The sequence below is a fragment of the Ranitomeya variabilis genome, chromosome 7, assembly GCF_051348905.1.
Source record: "Ranitomeya variabilis isolate aRanVar5 chromosome 7, aRanVar5.hap1, whole genome shotgun sequence".
Lineage (NCBI taxonomy): Eukaryota > Metazoa > Chordata > Amphibia > Anura > Dendrobatidae > Ranitomeya > Ranitomeya variabilis.
In genome coordinates, this window is record NC_135238.1 from 215,581,508 (window position 1) to 215,606,265 (window position 24,758).

The 24,758-nt window shown below is 44.0% G+C and overlaps 1 protein-coding gene and 1 long non-coding RNA gene across 13 annotated transcripts in view; one reads left to right on the forward strand and one right to left on the reverse strand.

The window, feature by feature from the left end:
- The first annotated feature begins 1,548 nt into the window (after positions 1 to 1,548).
- On the forward strand, positions 1,549 to 14,137 carry LOC143785993 (uncharacterized). The gene is made up of 3 exons (XR_013218192.1): positions 1,549 to 1,727; positions 5,730 to 5,908; positions 13,748 to 14,137. It is a non-coding gene; the product is annotated as an uncharacterized LOC143785993 (long non-coding RNA).
- A 5,106-nt stretch (positions 14,138 to 19,243) lies between these two features.
- PKP4 (plakophilin 4) overlaps positions 19,244 to 24,758 on the reverse strand; it is a 237,583-nt gene continuing 232,068 nt past the window's right edge. For 9 of the 12 annotated variants that reach the window (XM_077272904.1, XM_077272900.1, XM_077272902.1 and 6 more), the window contains 2 exons: positions 22,962 to 23,035; positions 19,244 to 20,336 (listed from right to left, as the gene is read on the reverse strand). In XM_077272904.1, coding sequence (XP_077129019.1) covers positions 20,088 to 20,336; positions 22,962 to 23,035 — 323 coding nt within the window. In that variant the 3' untranslated portion in view covers positions 19,244 to 20,087. Of the gene's footprint in view, positions 20,337 to 22,904; positions 23,036 to 24,758 lie in introns of all 12 variants that reach the window. The other 3 variants (XM_077272907.1, XM_077272906.1, XM_077272905.1) reach the window with 1 other exon arrangement.

Genomic DNA, 24,758 nt, shown 5'->3' on the forward strand with positions numbered 1-24,758 from the left:
TTCGATGAGCTTGTGCAAATTGTAGCCTCAGTTTCCTGTTCTTAGCTGAAAGGAGTGGTACCCGGTGTGGTCTTCTGCTGCTGTAGCCCATCTGCCTCAAAGTTCGACGCACTGTGCGTTCAGAGATGCTCTTAGGCCTACCTTGGTTGTAACGGGTGGCGATTTGAGTCACTGTTGCCTTTCTATCAGCTCGAACCAGTCTGCCCATTCTCCTCTGACCTCTGGCATCAACAAGGCATTTCCGCCCACAGAACTGCCGCTCACTGGATTTTTTTTCTTTTTCGGGCCATTCTCTGTAAACCCTAGAGATGGTTGTGCGTGAAAATCCCAGTAAATCAGCAGTTTCTGAAATACTCAGACCAGCCCTTCTGGCACCAACAACCATGCCACGTTCAAAGGCACTCAAATCACCTTTCTTCCCCATACTGATGCTCGGTTTGAACTGCAGGAGATTGTCTTGACCATGTCTACATGCCTAAATGCACTGAGTTGCCGCCATGTGATTGGCTGATTAGAAATTAAGTGTTAACAAGAAGTTGGACAGGTGTACCTAATAAAGTGGCCAGTGAGTGTATATATATATATATATATCCACTTTATATGTGTATATTATATGGTTGAAATCAGCCAGTGGAAGACAAATTCCCTTACGCCTCTCAATCATTACTGGTTTTACTTCTTCATCAATCCTAACGACAAATTTCTGACCATCTCCCCTGGACCACGTCTCTCTGCTTCATCTTTTCCCAATTATTTTTCAGCCCTGGCAATAATAAATGATTACCATTAAAGCAGTTTTTGGAAAAAATCCAATTTTTATGGAGAAATTTGCTGTTTGCTGTCCTGAAGTTGTTGTTTTTTTACCAGTAGAAGGTTTATTGACTTTGCTTTCCAGAATTGATGTCTGGAGATTGGTAACATCATTCAGCATTAATAACTTGTTGCCTTTTATCTAGACGTCATGATGATCTTACATATACACTAAAGATCGTTATATAATGGTACAGTAAGCATAACCCCAAATACCACGATATCCCACTCTTACTGCTCAGTCCATCCAAAGTGTTGCCAGAGAACATACACATTCCGATCTAGGTATGTGTAAAGCGGATTTCTTTATTAGCAAAAACTTAAAATATGTGAAAAAGAAAAAAAATGCACATCAACAATCTAAGGTGTGAGGTGGGGACTTGGAGGGTCTCATCACCAGACGCGTTTCGAGAGCAACTTGCGCTCGTAGACTTGGTTTAAATCCAAGTGCCCGAAACGCGTCTACATTTTGGAGCAATTTGGTCCACTTTGTCTCATTTAAAGCCATGCTCTTATGCTAAATTTTCTAAAACTAGACATCACAAAATGCACAAAAACGTGCCAATAATTTGGAGTATTTACAGTCCAGGCATGAATACTTTAATAAAGCTGACACAACATGTTTGGACACGGGAGTAAAACACAATCTTTTTTATTATGGCTCTTCCTACTGTTTTAGCAATTATCATTATCCAATCATCATCATTTTTCAGTCATCATCCAATGTTCATCATCGTTACAAAATGAAAAGAGAAAAGGCACCTCCGCACAGCTGCAACCAGTCAGACTGCCGTGTATAACACCCAGGTAATGCTGAGGGTCCCTTCCGATGACTTCAGTGGTGCAGTGTCCAAAGAAAATCCAGATGATCAATATCCAAATACAAGAGAAGAGAGAGGAACGCACTCACCGGTCAGGTAAAATCCAGTCCTTTATTCAAACATGGACAATCTTAGCAGGGAGGGGAGTGGAGGATGACGGACGACGGCCGTTTCGCGCTGACAAGCGCTTCTACGGGTCCTGATAGCAGGAAGCGGGGAGATCCCTTTTCACCTGTGCCGGTTCAAGGTAAACTCCCACACGTCCTGCATCATAGCCAAAAGTTCCGCCCAACAGAGCAATTTACATGTGACTTAAAATAACATAAAAACAACAGTACAAAAAGACCTATTTACAGAAGTACAAAAATCACAATTTTACAAAAAAAACCGCCATATCGATTTTGTCATTAAACCCGACGGGTCCAGCGGCGTTAGTGCGTATTATCCACCTGGCCTCTCTTCTCAAGAGAAGCCGGTGCCAATCTCCTCCGTGGCGTGGTGTATCCACACGTTCTAATCCCGCAAAACGCAACATATTTACATCACCTGCATGTACTTGTCTGACATGAGCGATCAGACGGGGGGCTCCCTTCCCGGTGCGAATAGAGTGCAAGTGTTCCCTGATTCTTTTAAATAAAGGTCGAATTGTTTTGCCTATATAAAATAGCCCACATGGGCAAAAAATAATATAGACAACGTGTGTAGTACGACATGAAATGAAATCCCGAACCTGATGATAAATGGGACCCACTTGCACTCTATCACCTGTAAGATGCAAATGGCAAAAATTACACTGGCCACATTTAAAATTTCCTTTGGGAATGCCGGTTTCCAACCAACTATCTTTTCTTGTTTCAAAACGATTTTGTACAAGCAAATCCTTAATGTTCTTACCACGTCTACAAGCAAAGAGCGGGCCATTTTCTACCATCTCCTTCAAATCGGCATCACCTCCCAGGATATGTCAATTTTTCCTCACTGCCTGCCTAATTTGAGCATCCATAGGGCTATACTTAAAACTAAAAACAAATTTTTTATTCCTTTTGTTTGTCTACTGTTTGCCGCATGTCCCCCAGGGTGCCCATTATCCCTTATGGCTCTATCCAATGCCCTGTCTAAAACAGGGCGAGGATAGCCTCGTTGAACAAACCTCACGTAAAGGTCCTGTGATTGATGCTTAAATCCCCCTTCAGTATTATTAACTCTTTTAACCCTTAAGAACTGTCTAAACGGTAGAGCATGCCTAGTATATACTGGGTGAGCACTATTGTAGTGTAACAATGAATTAGATGCTGTGGGCTTCCGATAAATCTCAGTACAAATGTCCCCTGATTCCACCCTTATCTTAATGTCCAAAAATTCCAGTTAATTTCCCCCAAAGTTGGAGGTGAAACTCATGTTCATGGTGTTGGATGCACCCAGGTGGTGAACAAAAGCTTCAAACTCATCCTGGGTACCATCCCACACCATGAAGATGTCGTCGACATATCTTAGATATAACTTAATGTGTTTCAAGAATGGGTTATCGATGGAATAGACATATTGATCTTCGAACACGGCCAGGAACAAATTTGCCAGCGTACAAGCTACCGGCGTGCCCATGGCCGTGCCCTCTATTTGTGTGTACCATGTCGTATCAAATTTGAATGAATTGTGGTTCAGAATGAAGGTCAAACCTTCACAGATAAAGTCCACCGTGATTTGGTCAGTGGGTGTGTTCACTAGGATTTTTTTGACTGCCTCCACCCCCAACGCCTGAGGTATTCTAGTGTATAGACTTTCAATATCAATTGATGTTAAACAAAACCCCTCCTGCCAGACAAAGCCGCGAATTGCTCTTAAAAAATCTCTTGTATCTTTTACAAAGGATGGCATATCGGACAGAAGGGGATTGAGTAACCAATCCAGATAACAAGAAAGAGGCTCTGTAACAGAGCCTACCCCCGAGACGATAGGGTGGCCCGACGGTCTGCTCAGGGACTTGTGGACCTTGGGTATCTGGTACCAGTGTGGTTTCCTTGGAAATTCAGGTAAAAGCCTTTGAGCCTGCCTTTGGGATAAGATCCCCGATTCCACATAGCCCCTGAGCAAAGGCCGTAGTTCACCCTTTATTTTGTTCGTTGGATCTCCCTTCAAAACCACATAGGTATTCCTATCGGAAAGTTGTCTTAAACAACAGCACCGTGTTCCCGCCCTTATCTGCCGGCCGAACGACAATATCTGCCCAGCTCTGTATTTCTTTTAGGGCGGCGAACTCCGTAGAACTCAAATTATGTGGGGATTTGTTATAAATTAGCGCTTCCACATCTCTGATAACTTGGTATTCGAACACCTCAATTAAATTACCCGGGGAACTAGGCGGCACATAGGTAGACTTGACCCCCAAAAAAAGTGTAGTGGGGACCCCAGCACTAACCCCAATATCACCAGGGGACTGCGTGAGGCTTAATAACAAATTTACATCCTCCCGCACATTATTAATAGATTCCTCATTAACCATAAAGCCCAAAGGGCCAACCTGGCAAGGGATTTCTCCTGGTGGTTTGGCAGTTGTAGGCTGCTGGGAGGAAGAAAAGGACTTAAAAAGATGAATTTTTCTAGTCGCTGTTCATCATCATCAACATCCAATCATCTAATCATCATCATCCAATAATCATCATCATTTAACCATCATCCAATCATAATCCCATCATCATTCAATCATCATCCATTCATTTTCATCATCCAACCATCATCATCCAATCATCATCATCCAATTGTCATAATAATCATCATCATCCAATCATAATTATCATCATCCAATCATCATAATCCAATTATCCAATCATCCAATTATCATCATCATCATCTAACTGTCATCATCATCCAATCATGTAATCATCATCATCTAACCATCATCCAATCATAATCCCATCATCATCATTCAATCAACATCATCATCTTCCAATCATCTTATTGCCATCTCATAATCATCCAATCATCATCATCTAATCATCATCCAATCATCATGATCGTCATCCAATCATCATGATCGTCATCCAATCATCATCATCCAATTATCATCATCGTCATTCAATCATCATCATCATCATCATCCAATCATCATCATTGTTATCCAATCATCATCATCCAACCGTCATCATCCAATCACCCCATCATCATCCAATCATCATCATAATCCAATCATCATCATCTAATCATCATCATCACCCAATAATCATCATTTAACCATAATCCAATCATAATCCCATCAGCATCATCCAATCATCATCATCCAAGCATCATAATCATCATCCAATCATAATAATCATCATCCAATCATCATAATCCAATCATCATAATCCAATTATCCAATCATCATCATCCAACCGTCATCATCATCCAATCATCATCTAACCATCATCCAGTGATAATCCCTTCATCATCATCATCCAGTCATCATTCAATCATCATCATCATCCAGTCATCATCATCATCATCAATCATCACAGTATGAAGTCACTATGAACCATTGGAGTCCATATACTGCTGAAAAAAAATGTCAAGTGGTTCCATTGAGGCTAGGTGCACACGTTGCAGATTTCCTGTGGATCCGCGCAGAAACGCTGCAGATCTGCAAGCAATTTACTGTACAATGTAAATCAATGGAAAAAAATGCTGTGCTAATCGTCCGGAAAATTCCGCGCGGAAATGCTGCGGATTAAAAGACGTAGCATGTCACTTCTTTTGTGCGGATCTGCAGCGTTTTTGTACCCATTCCATTATAGAAATCCGCAGGGGTAAAAAATTATTATTATTATTTATTATTATAGATGCAGTAAGTCTGCACAAAATACGCATCAAATCCGCAAGTGCGTTTTCTGCCAAGAGATGCAAGCAAGCCAAATGGTACACATGGGAGCCGGGATGTAACTGCTGTGGGGGCAGGGTTAGCAGGCCCTTCCCAGCCATGGAGCCTAGGGTGGCTCCTTTAGACCATATGGAAGATAAGTCCTATCACAGGCCTGATAATTGGGGGCACTGTTGTAGGTTTTGCATTGGGGCATGGAAGTGCACCTGGAGTGTGAACCGGTCTTCTTCCTTTACACTTTCCTACAGGGCTCCATCCACTGCAGGTTTTACAGATGAAACGACCGTCGGAGTTTTTGTTGCTATTTTCCTCCTCTAAGAGCTTCAGCTGAGCCGACACAACAAAGAGACAAAGCATGAAATCCGGGAACGTGTCAGTTCACAGGCGTCACAAATGTGACGGCGAGGCAGTGACTTCGCGCTGATCGGTGAGTGGGATTAGATGTCGGTAAGCACGGTGAAGGTAAAATACACATCAGATGAATAGAGATGACAGGGCGCACCTGTGTGCTATAGACTTCTGGCAGGTTCAGACCTGAGCGACGGATGCGAGCCCGAGAGTAATGAGACGTTTTAGGAGAAATCCCGCGTACAGTGTTCACTATATACTGTGGGAGCTGTTTGTTTCCAAACATCCAGAGAAAATCTATATAATTTCTGTCCAGTGTGAACTTGGCAATATTGACATTATCTACATTGCTTCCTGTACCCAAGGGAACTACGACCATCATCCATAGAATTCTGCAAATTCCCCTTGCTCTATGTGAAATGCACCCACTCCAGGGCACATCGCAGCTATACATCAGGGATTAGTTACCTGCAGGCAGGGCCGCCATCAGGGCAATACTGCCCTCTCTAGTGTATGGGGCCCTGATGAACAGAAGCAAAGAAGGGGTCTAGGGGTAACAGTAATCAGGGCCGCCGTGCCACCCCAAGCCAGGTGCATAACGACACTGCAGTTAAATCATTTAAAAATACACCTACAGTGTTATTGATGCACCCGGCGGATGGAATTGGGCGCTGGACCTTTAAGCCAGAGTCGGGTGCATCATGGTCCTGATGACATGCGCGCCCATTTTAATTCCTGACTCGGAGCAGCGTGTCGCATGTGCACAGTGGGAGACAAGCGCCATTGGAGTCTGCGGTGGACAGTGTGAGGAAAAGGTGGGTGGACAGTGTGAGGTGAGGAAGAGGTGGGTGGATAGTGTGAGGAAGCTGTTGAGGGCAGGCTGCAGAGGGGAGGTTGTTGAGGGCAGGCTGAGGGAGGGAGGTTGCTGAGGATGGGAGGCGGTAAATGAGGAGAGGCTGCTGAGAGCAGGTTGCTGAAGGGAGGCTGCTGAGGGCAGGTTGCTGAGGAGGCGGGTACGGCGAGTAGGCTGTGGCGGCAGGGTGAGGCTGAGTAGTCGACGGTCAGGGTGAGGAAGATGCGGGTGGACAGTCTGGGGAGGGGAGGCTGCTGAGGACAGGCTGATGAGGCTACTGAAGGGAAGCTGCTGAGGAGGCAGGTAGGGTGAGTAGGTTGTGGCGGCAGGGTGAGGCTGAGTAGGCGATGGTCAGGGTGAGGAAGATGTGGGTGGACAGTCTGGGGAGGGGAGGCTGCTGAAGGGAAGCTGCTGAGGAGGTGGGCAGGGTGAGTAGGCTGGGTCAGGACTGAAGCAGCCATTAGATTTTTCTTGACTGTACAGCGCCTCCACTGGCTGTGTGAGTAACTAACTTAAGTCCATTTCAGCATGATTGTATGATACAGCCATCCCCTCCCCCTTCCCTACCTATATGTATAAGCGACTGGATGACCCTGAGCTGCTGCAGAACCAAATGTCCAAATACATCAGGCAGCAGCGCTCAGGATCATCCAGTAACTTATACATTTGGGTTGGTGTGGTGGAAGGAGGAGGAAAGAGAATGATTGATGCAAGTGAGTATATGTGATTCGGAAACATCTTCATTATTATTCTATAGTAGTGTAATTGTCGGTCTGCAGTGCATGGACTGAGCGCCGATCTCGTGACCTGCATACATGCTCTGAGGCTGCTGAGTTCAGGTCAGGAGACCCACGGCCGATCCATGCACCGCGGTCCGAGAGCAGACTGATATTCACTGATGGCTGAATGAGCCTTAAAGGGGTTGTCCGGTCTAAATCCACAAGTCTGCAGTCCCTATGTGACTGCAGACATGTGAATCCTCGCACCGTACACACTGTACGTTGTGCAGATTCACCGGTGTCAGAGCCAGGAACGACAGGCACGTTCCTGTAAGGAAAAAAAAAAAAAAATACGTTGGATGGTTACACTGGACACCCTAACACCAAGGGGTCTCAATGAGGCCATCAGCTTCAAGTCTTTCCTTTAAATTTACTTTTGTGTGCTGTTTTTATCAGGCCAGGGCTTATCATTTTTTATTTATGGTTTTTCACTATTATACTTTTTCTGAATCAGTCTAGGTTTTCCGATGTGCTAGTTTGGCTCCTGACAAGACATGTTTCTTCACTTTGGACTCCCTATTAGGCCGGCGTCACACTTGGCGTAAGACAATACGTCACGTATTATACGTCCGTACTACGGCCGTAATACGGAGAAATGTTCCCAAAATAGTGATCCGTAGTCAGGGTGTGTCAGCGTATTTTGCGCATGGCATCCTCCGTATGTAATCCGTATGGCATCCGTACTGCGAGATTTTCGCGCAGGCTTGCAAAACCGACATCTAATGGATTTATGTGCTCAAATGTTCGGGAAAACATATATACATATATATATATATGTCATTGAGACACATATATATATATTCTGTATTTAGATTTCATTCAGCGCGATATCTGTGAACAGCCGGTAATTCAATTGCCGGCTTCTCATTTCTCCTTCCCAAACCCGACAGGATATGAGACATGGTTTACATACAGTAAACCATCTCATATCCCCATTTTTTTTGCATATTCCACACTACTAATGTTAGTAGTGTGTATGTGCAAAATTTCAGCGCTGTAGCTGCTGAAATAAAGGGTTAAATGGCGGAAAAAATTGGCGTGGGCTCCCGCGCAATTTTCTCCGCCAGAATGGTAAAGCCAGTGACTGAGGGCAGATATTAATAGCCTAAAGAGGGTCCATGGTTATTGGCCCCCCCGTGGCTACAAACACCTGCCCCCAGCCACCCCAGAAAAGGCACATCTGGAAGATGCGCCTATTCTGGCACTTGGCCACTCTCTTCCCACTCCCTGTAGCTGTGGGATATGGGGTAATGAAGGGTTAATGCCACCTTGCTATTGTAAGGTGACATTAAGCCAGATTAATAATGGAGAGGCGTCAATTATGACACCTATCCATTATTAATCCAATTGTTGGAAAGGGTTAAAAAACACACACACACATGATTTAAAAGTAGTTTAATGAAATAAACACAGCGGTTGTTGTAATAATTTATTGTTCTCTCAATCCATCAGGAACACCCTCACTTGGAAAAATAATAAACGCACAAGATACATACCTTCTGGTGAACCGTCTCGTCCCACGAAGTAATCCATCTGAAGGGGTTAACTAATATTACAGGCAGAGCTGTGATAAACCACTCGCTCGTGCCTGTAATCCCCGGGTGCTGAAAGGAAAGCAGGATCTGTACTTACATTGAGTCGCGGTGAGGCGCCCTCTGGTGGATGTTCTCATGAACTGCAGCCTGGGAACTTTTTCCCACGCTCCAGGTCATATGAGGACATCCACCAGGGGGCACATCACCGCGACTGAAGGAAATGTAGGTCAATGACCTACATTTCATTCATTCGCCGGGGATTACAGGCACGGAGCACAGCTGCATTTAGCAGGGCTCCTGCCTGTAATATTAGTTAACCCCTTCAGATGGATTACTTCGTGGGACGAGACGGTTCACCAGAAGGTATGTATCTTGTGCGTTTATTATTTTTCCAAGCGAGGGTGTTCCTGATGGATTGAGAGAACAATAAATTATTACAACAACCGCTGTTTATTTCATTAAACTACTTTTAAATCATGTGTGTGTGTGTTTTTTAACCCTTTCCAACAATTGGATTAATAATGGATAGGTGTCATAATTGACGCCTCTCCATTATTAATCTGGCTTAATGTCACCTTCCAATAGCAAGGTGGCATTAACCCTTCATTACCCCATATCCCACCGCTACAGGGAGTGGGAAGAGAGTGGCCAAGTGCCAGAATAGGCGCATCTTCCAGATGTGCCTTTTCTGGGGTGGCTGGGGGCAGATGTTTTTAGCCACGGGGGGGGGGGGCCAATAACCATGGACCCTCTCTAGGCTATTAATATCTGCCCTCAGTCACTGGCTTTACCACTCTGGCGGAGAAAATTGCGCGGGAGCCCACGCCAATTTTTTCCGCCATTTAACCCTTTATTTTAGCAGCTACAGCGCTGAAATTTTGCACATACACACTACTAACATTAGTAGTGTGGAATATGCAAAAAAAAAAGGGGATATGAGATGGTTTACTATATGTAAACCATGTCTCATATCCTGTCGGGTTTGTGCAGGAGAAATGAAAAGCCGGCAATTGAATTACCGACTTTTCACTAACACCGCTGCGTATTTCTCACAAGTCACACTGCTGGTCCGTGTGTAATCCGTATTTTTCTCGCCCCCATAGACTTTCATTAGCGATTTTTTTGCGCAATACGCTGACAAACGCAGCATGCTGCGATTTTGTACGGCCGTAGAAAGCCGTATATTACGGATCCGTAATATACGGCTGATAGGAGCAGCCCCATTGAGAATAATTGTGCCGTATGTTATGCGAGTTTTACGGACGTAGTTTCTGCGCTCTTACGTCCGTAAAACTCGCCAGTGTGACGCCGGCCTTAGAATGGGCATCAACTCTCGGCCATTAACAAGATTTCCGAGGAAATTTATATTCATATTTGTGTTATATGGCTGAAATAGTTAATATTATGTTGTAAATTGATATCTTGAGTATGTTTATTATGATAAGTCATATTCTTTATATTATGTTCTCACCAGTGTGTCTTTTCATCAAATTTATTTTGTTTTTTTTTTTATGTTATGAGACCAGTTTTCTTTTTCTTTGTTTGATCATTATTAACATCTTGTCATGTTTTCTATATAATTCATTTACCCTTTACCCCCCTGCAGCAGCTAATTCTATTCGGCAATCCCTGCTGCTACAGGGAAGCCTTTTATATCTATTTACTGTAGCATTAAAACAACAACTTTGTGCTGTATGCCTAAGTGCATATTTACTTAGTTAGGTCCATATATATTTGGACAGAGACAACATTTTTCTAATTTTGGTTATAGACATTACCACAATGAATTTTAAACAAACCAATTCAGATGCAGTTGATGTTCAGACTCTCAGCTTTCATTTGAGGGTATCCACATTAAAATTGGATGAAGGGTTTAGGAGTTTCAGCTCCTTAACCTGTGCCACCCTGTTTTTAAAGGGACCAAAAGTAATTGGACAGATTCAATAATTTTAATTAAAATATTCATTTTTAGTGCTTGGTTGAAAACCCTTTGTTGGCAATGACTGCCTGAAGTCTTGAACTCATGGACATCACCAGACGCTGTGTTTCCTCCTTTTTGATGCTCTGCCAGGCCTTCACTGCGGTGGTTTTCAGTTGCTGTTTGTTTGTGGGCCTTTCTGTCTGAAGTTTAGTCTTTAACAAGTGAAATGCTGCTCAATTGGGTTGAGATCAGGTGACTGACTTGGCCATTCAAGAATATTCCACTTCTTTGCTTTAATAAACTCCTGGGTTGCTTTGGCTTCATGTTTTGGGTCATTGTCTATCTGTAGGATGAAACGACGACCAATCAGTTTGGCTGCATTTGGCTGGATCTGAGTACACAGTATGGCGGCTCTGAAGACCTCAGAATTCATTCGGCTGCTTCTGTCCTGTGTCACATCATCCATAAACACTAGTGACCCAGTGCCACTGGCAGCCATGCATGCCCAAGCCATCACACTGCCTCCGCCGGGTTTACAGATGATGTGGTATGCTTTGGATCATGAGCTGTACCACGCCTTCGCCATACTTTTCTCTTTCCATCATTCTGGTAGAGGTTGATCTTGGTTTCATCTGTCCAAAGAATGTTCTTCCAGAACTGTGCTGGGTTTTTCAGATGTTTTTTAGCAAAGTCCAGTCTAGCCTTTTTATTCTTGATGCTTATGAGTGGCTTGCACCGTGCAGTGAACCCTCTGTATTTACTTTCATGCAGTCTTCTCTTTATGGTAGATTTGGATATTGATACGCCGACCTCCTGGAGAGTGCTGTTCACTTGGTTGGCTGTTGTGAAGGGGTTTCTATTCACCATGGAGATTATTCTTCTATCCTCCACCACTGTTGTCTTCCGTGGGCGCCCAGGTCTTTTTGCATTGATGAGTTCACCAGTGCTTTCTTTCTTTCTCAGGATGTACCAAACTGTAGATTTTGCCACTCCTAATATTGTAGCAATTTCTCGGATGTTTTTTTATTTTCACAGCTTAAGGATGGCTTGTTTCACCTGCATGGAGAGCTCCTTTGACCGCATGTTTACTTCACAACAAAACCTTCCAAATGCAAGCACCACACCTCAAATCAACTCCAGGCCTTTTATCTACTTAATTGAGAATGACATAACGAAGGGATTGCCCACACCTGTCCATGAAATAGCCTTGGAGTCAATTGTCCAATTACTTTGGTCCCTTTAACAACAGGGTGGCACATGTTAAGGAGCTGAAACTCCTAAACCCTTCAACCAATTTTAATGTGGATACTAGGGTTGAGGGAAACGGATCGTTCATTTTCAAAAGTCGCCGACTTTTGGCAAAGTCGGGTTTCGTGAAACCCGATCCGACTCCAGCGTGGGATCGGCGATCTTGGCGCCAAAGTCGCGTTTTGTATGACGCCTTCCCCGCCATTTTTTCAGCCAATTAAGGAGTGTGGGCAGCGTGATGACATAGGTTCCGGCCTGGTTTCTGCGGCGTCAGAGCCATATTACCGTTTGGGCTGCAGTGATTTCCGCAGTCAAACACAACATATGCTTTGCACGGAGGAGAGAGAGAGATTAAGTAAATGTAAAAAATAATCCACATTGACTTGCATTGGGTTTCATGTTCCGGTCCGGAACCCGGCTTTACAGTAGAATCGGCTGATTTCACGCGATCCGACTTTCGAGAAGGTCGGGTTTCACAAAACCCAACTCGATCCTAAAAAAGCAAAAGTCGCTCAACCCTAGTGGATACCCTCAAATGAAAGCTGAAAGTCTGAACTTCAGCTGCATCTGAATTGTTTTGTTTAAAATTCATTGTGGTAATGTCTATAACCAAAATTAGAAAAATGTTGTCTGTCCAATATAATGGACCTAACTGTACATACTGGTGTGCTATTTACACCGATGTGCCCTCTTTTCGCACATTGCCAAGGTGATGGGGGAGTGATCTATTCCTCTCCTGGTCATGCATGGTACGTGCCGGCCCGCTCAGACACATTGGCCCGGAGCCGCTCTGCGCAGACACTCTCCACACGTGCGCTGTGTCTCCGGCGTCGCGGGCTGGACGCATTGCCTTGGTGATGGGAAGTGATGATGCACGTCCTCCTTCCCATCGTCCTGGGCACACGCCAGCCCGGGGAAGATGCATCACGCTGGCAACGCACCGATTCACCTAGAGTTGACATCCTTCTTATAAATATTCCCTGCCTTTTTAACCTACCCACGCCTAACGACGAAGCCGGTGAAAAGCGCGTCGAGGCTCCCATGTGTCTCAGGTGCACCCCTGCACGAGTTCACGCCATGGCTCAAGGTAATAATCTCATGCAAATTCTTGTTACCCAACACCTTTACCTGGCAATACGGGTGTTCAAAATCGCTCTCTCTGTATAGGCATTCTATATCTGACTTCCATATGCTTCTCGTTAGGCCATATTGCCCATTTGTGGTAGCCTTGATTTTCCACCAGACCCACTGGTCTGATTTGTTATCCATTTCTTGTGATCACTTTCTTATTTAGCCTGGTGCGAGGATTCACTGTGAGACACGTGTTGCTCATTCCGGTGCACTACCATCTTATTTATTCCATCCGTGGTATTTTGGTAACACCGGTCATATTTAGCTGCCATTCATCTTGCCCGTTTTACTTCTTTTTTGATCTGTTATTTATTTATTATGCAATAAAATTTAATTTATACTTAAACCGCTCATTTTGATTTTGGGATCTTGGGTTATTGCTTTATCTTCAGCACGGGCTGGAGAATTATTAGGATTTCTGTATCTAGAGATCCTTTCTTTCTCTTCATAGGTCAATATCACTCAATATACTTGCATTGAGCAAGGTCGTGCTCCTCTACTTGGATTCTGGCCAGGAGCCGGCGTTTCGCCTCATTATCATAAGATCACAGTGAGAGATAACAGAATCCACCATTCACAGCAGGTAGTGTCACAGCTCACCTCTTCACCCTTCCTGCACAATGATATCTGCAGTCACTAAACATGAGAACACGTAGAGGAAACTTGCCAAAGGAAATCGTGCGCTATAATGTCTTGTGATAAAGATTTTAAGGGAACATCAAACCTGGAAACGAATGATTAAATGAAGCAATAAAGATCACTGTTTGTTAGTTCGCAGCATTTTCTCCTGATCCTTAAACAGTCCGACTTGTAGGGATCGTGAAGAGGTCAAAGGGGTTAATCTCAGTTCCATTTTACAGTAGGCTGAAACTCAACTTCCTAAAAGGGGCGTGAGAAAACAACATTCAGCAGCATACAGACAAGGCAAAGGGGGGAGGCTCCTGCTGCAGCAAGGTGTCCTACAACAACACACAGGAAAGACAGGCGGAAGAAGATTGGGACAAGACTAAATGAATGAGGCACAGAGAACATTTATTTATATATTTTTCAATTTTAATTGTAAAATGAGACAAAATAGGATTAAAGGACGAAGTTAAGGGAGGGATTGTTGTTTTTTTTCTTATTTTGCACTTTGTGATCATTTTACCATTTAAGCGGTATTTCCAGAAGAGAAGCCATTTAAAATAATAACCAAATGAGCAACAAGCAGATCACTGTATCATTACATAATGCATGGAAAGACTGGATCCATCAGAGACTTAAAGGGAATCTGTCAGCAGGTTTTTGATATGGAATCTGAGGGCTGCATTATGTAGTGGCAGAGACCCCGAATCCAATGATGTGTCACTTATTGGGCTGTTTGGTGCAGTTTTGATAGAATCCACGTTTTCTCTGCTGTAGGTGTAGCAGTGGTCAGAGTTCTGAGCAGTGCATAACCTCGCCCACACCCCTGATTGGCAGCTTGTTGACAGGAAGTAGCCAATCAGTGGTGGGGGAGGGGTTGCACAGATTAGCTGGACTGCCTGTCATGAGACATCTAGTCATAATCTCATGCCGATTAAACACTGATTGTGCTGAAACAACAGCAAGCTGCTGAGCAAGTGACCCATCCCAGGAATCAGGCTCTCTGCCCCTACATTGTGCTATCTCAGATTAAATAGCAAAAAAATGAGCTGACAGACCCCTTTAAAATAGCTGGTGCACAGGGTTAGTCCTATTGGGTGGTGGATAAAGGGATTTCCAGACTGAGCATATATTTCCACATGACCACAAGCATTTGATTTGCACAATAGCAGATTAGCTTCTTATCCATCCATCTCCTCAATAAAACTTCAAGAGAAACAGGAAAAGTTCCTTGTCGGCCAACACGTGACAACCAGCATGAAAATCACAGACTTGTGGTCATGCAACAACCGCTCTGACAATGGAGGGGAATCCTTATAATGTGACTGCAGACGTTTACATTCAGCCGGGAAAATCCCTTTATTTTCCTCCTCAAACAAATAACAGAAAAATATATACAAGAACACAGATGACCGAGCCAAGAAAAGAGTTCATCCACGCAGGATGTATCTGCTGTGTGTTTTGCAGCAAATTCAGTAATAAAATTGTGCAGATTTTTCTATGGATTCCTCGGCTGGTTTTCTGCAGATTTCTTCCTTTGCAAATCCAGATTCTTCCATGTTAAAGTAAAATAATACACATACATGTGGCACCATTGATTAACATTGTAATGTATTTTTACAGCCAAAGTTTAGCAGATCTACAAAACCCTATATACAGTGGGGCAAAAAAGTATTTAGTCAGTCAGCAATAGTGCAAGTTCCACCACTTAAAAAGATGAGAGGCGTCTGTAATTTACATCATAGGTAGACCTCAACTATGGGAGACAAACTGAGACAAAAAAATCCAGAAAATCACATTGTCTGTTTTTTTATCATTTTATTTGCATATTATGGTGGAAAATAAGTATTTGGTCAGAAACAAAATTTCATCTCAATACTTTGTAATACATCCTTTGTTGGCAATGACAGAGGTCAAACGTTTTCTGTAAGTCTTCACAAGGTTGCCACACACTGTTGTTGGTATTTTGGCCCATTCCTCCATGCAGATCTCCTCTAGAGCAGTGATGTTTTTGGCTTTTCGCTTGGCAACATGGACTTTCAACTCCCTCCAAAGGTTTTCTATAGGGTTGAGATCTGGAGACTGGCTAGGCCACTCCAGGACCTTGAAATGCTTCTTACGAAGCCACTCCTTCGTTGCCCTGGCGGTGTGCTTTGGATCATTGTCATGTTGAAAGACCCAGCCACGTTTCATCTTCAATGCCCTTGCTGATGGAAGGAGGTTTGCACTCAAAATCTCACATGGCCCCATTCATTCTTTCATGTACCCGGATCAGTCGTTCTGGCCCCTTTGCAGAGAAACAGCCCCAAAGCATGATGTTTCCACCACCATGCTTTACAGTAGGTATGGTGTTTGATGGATGCAACTCAGTATTCTTTTTCCTCCAAACACGACAAGTTGTGTTTCTACCAAACAGTTCCAGTTTGGTTTCATCAGACCATAGGACATTCTCCCAAAACTCCTCTGGATCATCCAAATGCTCTCTAGCAAACTTCAGACGGGCCCGGACATGTACTGGCTTAAGCAGTGGGACACGTCTGGCACTGCAGGATCTGAGTCCATGGTGGCGTAGTGTGTTACTTATGGTAGGCCTTGTTACATTGGTCCCAGCTCTCTGCAGTTCATTCACTAGGTCCCCCCGCGTGGTTCTGGGATTTTTGCTCACCGTTCTTGGGATCATTCTGACCCCACGGGGTGGGATTTTGCGTGGAGCCCCAGATCGAGGGAGATTATCAGTGGTCTTGAATGTCTTCCATTTTCTAATCATTGCTCCCACTGTTGATTTCTTCACTCCAAGCTGGTTGGCTATTGCAGATTCAGTCTTCCCAGCCTGGTGCAGGGCTACAATTTTGTTTCTGGTGTCCTTTGACAGCTCTTTGGTCTTCACCATAGTGGAGTTTGGAGTCAGACTGTTTGAGGGTGTGCACAGGTGTCTTTTTATACTGATAACAAGTTTAAACAGGTGCCATTACTACAGGTAATGAGTGGAGGAAAGAGGAGACTCTGAAAGAAGAAGTTACAGGTCTGTGAGAGCCAGAAATCTTGATTGTTTGTTTCTGACCAAATACTTATTTTCCACCATAATATGCAAATAAAATGATAAAAAAAACAGACAATGTGATTTTCTGGATTTTTTTTTTCTCAGTTTGTCTCCCATAGTTGAGGTCTACCTATGATGTAAATTACAGACGCCTCTCATCTTTTTAAGTGGTGGAACTTGCACTATTGCTGACTGACTAAATACTTTTTTGCCCCACTGTAACTATACATTACACAATCAGATCTGCCTGCAGCCACAAGTGCGGAGGTTTGGAACAGAAGGAGCAGTAAACTCAGCTGAGTGTTGGCTGCAGGAAGATCGGATTTTATCTGGAGTCTTATAATCCTAAAATGTAAACTACTAGTACAGTCCTATAGGGGGGACTTAGCCCCTACAAAACTCATAGCTGTAGTATAGACTTTACTTCTTCAGTTGGGACAGAAAAATGTTTTTTTATTTCAGTTTGGACATGCTCTCATCCTGCTCTCCTGTCTACAGCGCCTACTCGCTGCACACAGAATCACACAGTAGCAAGCGACCACTGCAGACAGGAGAGAAATGAGAGTGATTCCACACTAACACTGTGTGCACATCTATTTGGTTTCTGCAGTGTCAGTGTGGGCACACTTTTATCCCTCTCTCCTGTCTACAGCACCTACTCATTGCACACAGGAGCAAGCAACCACTGCAGAGAGGAGAGCAAGCAAGACAGATGTGAGCGGGCCCACACTGACACTGGGTGCATGTCTGCTCGGCTTCTGCAGTGTCAGTGTGGGCACACTTATCCCTCTCTCCTGTCTACAGCACCTACTCACTGCACACAGGAGCAAGCAGCCACTGCAGACAGGAGAGAGCAAGAGAGATGAGAGTTCGGCTCCTGCAGTGTCAGTGTGGTCACGCTCTTATCCCATTAATTTTTAAACTAATCAAGAAATATAGTTGCTCTCACTGTCTGGTTCATTTTCTGAAAATGTTATCTTGAAACTGTCAGACTGCAGAGAACACAGGGATTAAAGGGACTCTGTCCGCACAGAATGACTGTTCAAACCAAGTACAGGCGCTCGATGCTTCATTGCAGGACCAGTCCTTTAAATACACCTCCCCACCTGCTTGGTTTCCATCTATCTCTGCCCTTCTCTGGCACTATGAAGCCAGAGCAGTCAATCAAAGAACAGGGGAGTAGAGATAGAGAGAAAACAAGAAAGTGGGAAGGTGTATGTAAATAATTGGCCCCATCGAGAAGCACTGAGCCGCGAGACTTATTTTGAACAGTCATTCTGTGCTAACAGAGTCTCTTTAATCTCCTGGTGATCAGCCCATTTTTATTTGTTGGCCGAGTGAAGGCCGACTCCATTAACCAAGGGAGAAGGACTTCGTGATAATCTGTCCTACTGCCTATAGGGCAAAGGGGGGAGGTTTCTGCTGCAGCCAGGCAAGGAACAGTGATGAGGAGAAGGTTGATCTAAGACGCACGGAGAACATTTCCTTATATATTTCTCATTCTAATACGAGACAAAATATATTCAAACAAAAGGAAAAGATTAAAAGAGGATGTGCAGGGATATTTGTTGTCTGTGTTTACTATAGGGAAGATCTACATTATCAAAATGAACCCTAAACAAGATAAGTGCTGTTTTGGCAGGAAAAAAACCCTTTTTTCCCCCAACCCCAGACTACCTTTTTTTTTTTTTTTTTAAAGGAGACCTGTCACTTGCTCAAAAAATTAAGTTATATACCTAGTAAAAATCCCTGAGCTCCCCTGATTCTGCAGATTTTTTCCATTTTGCGCTGCGTCGCTTCATTGCCGAAATATGCACATTTGTTTCTTCTGGAGAGCAGTATGTGAAATCTCTGCTTCCAGCCTTGGCATTTATACAAAGTCATCTTTGGAGGTGTGTGCTTTCACTACACCCTCCCAGACGCTGCCAATCATAGCTTAGCAACTGTGACTGGCAGCGTCTGGAAGGGAGGAGTAAAAGCACACGTCCCTAAAAGAAGACTCTGAAGGAATGGCCAGTTGGACTGAAAGCAGAGATTTCACATAGTGTGTTCCAAAAGAAACAAATGTGAATATCTTTGCAATGGAACAACACAGAGCAAAATGGAAAACGGCATCAGAATTAGGGGAACTTGGGGATTTTAGCAAGATATTTATCCACAAGCCACTATATGATGTAAAATTAATGTGGAATTACTAGACCTGATCAGGACAAATAGCCATCAGCAGACACACAGAACACATACACGACTTTGACTAACAGAGGAGCAGACGGGTACACAGGCTGATTTTCTGTGGATGACATGTCCACATTTATTTCATCTTCCATGTGCATAGAAAATGGCAGTGAGACTTATGAAAGAGCAGGGAATGGACAAAACATAGATTATCTTCTATTCTTAAATGAATCTATGTGTAAAAATGTTAGCGTTTAATATCGTGATTTACATCTCTGGATTTTCAGTGATTTCAAATGATACACTGCAATACAAACGATGGCACCCGCGACTGGTAATGCATTGCTATATTTACATTGGTGAGAAAAATTTACAAGACAGGATAGCATACAAGGTTGACACCGAGTAACAATAAAACAAAGAAGCATTCATTGGATCCGTATTTCTGTACAAACTAATTGGAACGAGACTTTATTCACATTTAAAAAAAATATCAAGATTTGATTTGACCATAGACAATTTCCCCAAGAATCATTTTTTTCTCCATCAATCGCATACCTTCCCTCACATAGCTTGCACCATCACCAAACTACAGAACTACAAGCAGCAAGAGCTACAACCAAAAAGAGCAAGATAAAAATAAAAAAATATAAAAAATAAGACTGAAAAAATAAAATAATATAAAATAAAAAAACACTGAAAAAAACAAACAAAAAAACAAACAAAAAAAATACAAAAAACATCCTTCTTGCTTCATTTCCACTCGTCCAGGCTAAACCTTCTGAAATAAAATTACCACGTCCACCATGGTCCTTCTCTTTTTTTTTTTTCTTTTTTAAATTTCACTTTCTATTTCCAACCGTAAAAAAAAAACATCAAATAAGGCCATTCAAAAAAAATCGAGTCAAGCATGATTACTAGTACGGAGTCCGTGGAGCGGTCTTCCCCGATCTCACACCCAGGAGTCCGGAGACCCCGGGTACTGTTCTGATCTATAGGAAGGCCTCCGAGTGGAGTAAAAGTCAACATAGTTTGTGGTTGATTTTAGTCCGTATTGTGCATTCTGATCGGCCGTTGACGTGAACTGAACGCGCTCGTCAAAATACGGGTCTTCGTAGCTGTGCGGAGACTGCAAATACAACCGGTAGGAGTCATAATTTTTCCTATTTGAATCTTCGGGGCTATAGTATAGTTGATGAGGCTGCAAGAAGAAGAAGGCAACGGTATAGTTTAATATAGTAATGCTACAGTAATACTAATAGAGAATAATAGTTATAAAATAATATAGAATAATAAGTGATAAAATAATATAAAAATAGTAATAAAATAATATAGAACAAGTTATAAAATAATAATATATAATAGGGATACAATAATATAGAATAATAATAGTACCGGTAATAAAACAATAATAACAGAATAATAGTAATAAAATATAGAATAGTAATAAAATTAAACAATGATTTTAACGTAAAAGAAGAACATAGAATATTAGTAACAAAATAATGTGAGAATAATATTAGTATATAGAATAATAGTAATAGAATGATATGAATATAAACAAATAATAGCAATGTAATAATAAAATAGTTTAGCAATAATATAGTTTTTATCTATGATATATGCCTATTTAGTCATTGTTCCATAAGAAACAAACAAACAAAAAAAAATAAGTGTCTCCATACACCTCTGTGTCATTTTAATGAAAGGAAGTATCCCACTACAACTATAGACCCTACCTGAGAAGGTTCTGGAGTCTGTTTCTGCTCCAACTACTCCTAAAAAAAAAACCCTCTATGTGTGCACATAACCACAGACCGGAAAGTTTTTGAGATGGATTTGGAGCATTTTTGTCAAGTTTCTACTCCAAACACTCCGCATGAATCCCCGAATAAGGATTTCTGGTTTCAAAAAACCTGTCCCTGGGGCCGCATTTTCTTTAAAAAAAAAAAAAAGAAAAAAAGAAAGAGCTACACCCACCCAGCCATGGAGAGACACGGAGTCCCCACTGCTGCCTGTGTATTGTCTGCAGCATTGAGGTCACGTCAGCAGCGCTGCAGCCAATCAGTGAGCTCAGTATCTCTCATGAGCCGCTGAACTCACTGATCGGCAGCTGTTGATGTGACGTTAGGGCTGCAGACAAAAAAGTACAGCAGGAGCAGAGAAACTCAGAAGAGGACCTGGGGAAGGGGAGTAAAGCACAGTTTGCATTCTTTTAAGATAAACTGCAGCCTGGGGGACAGGTAGCTTTTTTTCCTGAAACTGGAAAACCTTTTTGGAATTTCCAAATCTGCAATTTTTGAAGGGACCAGATGACAACTTGTTCTACGTTATGAGCGCTCCTTTAGGCAACCAAGTGATGAAACATTACCCAAACGGTGCAGTCTACAGACGGGTCTCTGTCCCAGTATGGGAGTCTCCAATTCGCATATATTATTTTTCCCCCATGTATCACTACTTGTAAGAAGTCTCCATACACTGCGGATCTCTTCCAATATTCCCCCTGAACATAGTGTAGAGAGGAGGATGGAGGCAGAAGTCTCTGCTGTGACACTAAGAAGTCTAGTGCTTCTAGAAATGACAATATTTCTATTGTATACCAATGTACAATATTGTGCACGGATCCAGGTGTTAGAATACAATCCCCAAATGTTTAAAGGAAAAAAAAAAGTAAGCTCCTAAAATGACCACTAGATGGCATCAGGCGGAGTGGCAGATAAGACAGATATTGGCTGCACGTTTCTTCCGGCTCACAGGCGGCATCCATGAGGATGTTGATTTATCATTTCAGAAGGTGGATTCCCAGGACAGGCGCCGAGCCCCGGATCCCCTACTACAAACACCCAGGCTTTAACTCGGACTCGGCGAATTGCACATTTTTTCTGCTGTGAAAAATCGAATGAGACTTTCAGAGAAGCCGCAGCGGATCCAAGCACGAGCGCAGAAAACGGGGAGCGCCGCGGCCATTGATGTACACCCCCCGGCTATGTCCCCCCGCGTAATTTAATGTCAGATTTTTAGGCTTCTAGGAGCAGGCGGACTCGCTGCCGGAGGTTCAGTATTCCACCTCACACAAAATTAATCATTACACAGCGGCCGAACGTCCCAGCGATATCAGACGTAATGATTGCTGAAGGCAGAAAAAGCAAAGCGCTGAAATATTCAATCTATAAATTCAGGTTATTTGACACTCCAGCCTATCAGAAGCTTCACCGTGGTACGCCGGGCTCATTATTCTGGCACATCCTTAAGAATAAAAATAAAAAGCCTAAACCCATCAGGTGCGAAGCTTTAGGACTGGAGAATTAAACCATAAACCGGGTGCGGATCAGCAGCAATATCTGTGTGTATAGACACGTTCACATGTGACGGATACGCTGCAGATTGTCTATCTGGAGCAGGGTGAAATGTGCAGGTGACATTTGGGGATTTTGCGGTGGATCCACATTGGTAAAGTTATACTGATTGCCTTACATTAAAAGGGGTGAGAATCTGCAACACAAAGGGACAGGTCATGTACTGGAAAAAATCAGCAGAAACATTCCGCAATTGTCTCCACTCCATCCGCACAGCTGGTGCTGAGTGTGAACAGGGACAACTTCCACAGGGTTCCTGTCTTGTATGGAAGGACCCTTATTAGTGCCGGGATGGGGGGACGTCGGTGGTCCGACTGATGGGAATGTTTAACTGTGGAGAGATCTCCTGGGTGGGTGGGCTGTGTGTTGGGGCTGTGGCCCCTTATTAAAGTAGTAGGACCCCAGTTGAATACCTTTAATCATATTGCGAACAGCAATCGATGCAATGAAACCCTGGAGCGGCCGCTCACCTGTTGCCTCCTGTTCTGCTCCCGTGCTGGTGACGAGTAGGAGCTGATGTAGATGGGAGACGCCTTGCTGGACCCTGAAAGGACAACAAACGATTAGCTGGACGAGAATGTCCGATGTGCGGTACGGCTATGTGCACACACGGCCGAGAGCTGTCAGTCACCCGAGCAAGGCAGGGAGAAGCTGCTGTCAATCACCCGAGCGGTGCAGGGAGACGCTGCTGTCAATCACCCGAGCGGTGCAGGGAGACGCTGCTGTCAATCACCCGAGCGGGGCAGGGAGAAGCTGCTGTCAATCACCTGAGCGGGGCAGGGAGAAGCTGCTGTCAATCACCCGAGCGGTGCAGGGAGAAGCTGCTGTCAATCACCCAAGCGGGGCAGGGAGAAGCTGCTGTCAATCACCCGAGCGGGGCAGGGAGAAGCTGCTGTCAATCACCCGAGCGGGGCAGGGAGAAGCTGCTGTCAGTCACCTGAGCGGGGCAGGGAGAAGCTGCTGTCAATCACCTGAGCGGGGCAGGGAGAAGCTGCTGTCAATCACCCGAGCGGGGCAGGGAGAAGCTGCTGTCAGTCACCTGAGCGGGGTAGGGAGAAGCTGCTGTCAATCACCTGAGCGGGGCAGGGAGAAGCTGCTGTCAATCACCCGAGCGGTGCAGGGAGAAGCTGCTGTCAATCACCCAAGCGGGGCAGGGAGAAGCTGCTGTCAATCACCCGAGCGGTGCAGGGAGAAGCTGCTGTCAATCACCCGAGCGGTGCAGGGAGAAGCTGTGTTGTGAACTCCGTTTTCAGGCTCCCTCTTGTGGTCACAGATGGTATTGTGTGACTTTGGTTTTTTGGCTCCCCCTGGTGGTTTGGTTTATTATCCTGCGGGTCTGGCTGGATCAGCTGCCTCGTTATTCACCAGGGGGGTTCCTATTTAGCTCTGCTTCACTTCCACTTGTTGCCGGCTGTCAATGTATTCAGTGCTATTCTGATTACTCCTGATTATCTCGTTTTCTGCCTCTTCAGGATAAGCTAAGTTCTGTTTGAATATTTTTTGCTCATCTGCCTGCAATATGATTTCTGTGTATGATGAGTCTAGTCCAGCTTGCTAACATGTGATTTCTTTTTGCTGGTAAGCTCTGGGGTACGGAGTTGCTTCCCCCGCACCGTTGGTTGGTGCGGGGGCTCGAGCAATCTCTGCGTGGATATTTTGAATAGGGTTTTTTATTGACCGCACAGTTTACTTCCTATTTTCTGCTATCTAGTATTAGCGGGCCTCATTTGCTAAATCTGATTTCATCTCTGCGTTTGTGCTTTCCCCTTAACTCACCGTTAATATTTGTGGGGGGCTATTCTATATCTTTGGGGTCATTCCACTGAGGCAAGTGAGGACTTACTTTCCCTCCAGGAATAGTCAGTTTCTCAGACCGTGACGAGACGTCTAGGATTTCCAGGTAACGTTCCACGGCTGCCTATAGTTGTTTGCGGATAGGATCAGGTTGCGGTCAATCCAGTTACCACTTCCCCAGAGCTAGTAGTCTGTTCAGTTACTTAGCTAGTCCGACCTGCGATCCTTGCCACTAGGATCATAACAAAGCTGTTGTCAATCACCCAAGCAGGGCAGGGAGAAGCTGCTGTCAATCACCCGAGCGGTGCAGGGAGAAGCTGCTGTCAATCACCAGAGCGGTACAGGGAGAAACTGCTGTCAATCACCCGAGCGGGGCAGGGAGAAGCTGCTGTCAATCACCAGAGCGGGGCAGGGAGAAGCTGCTGTCAATCACCCGAGAGGGGCAGGGAGAAGCTGCTGTCAATCACCCGAGA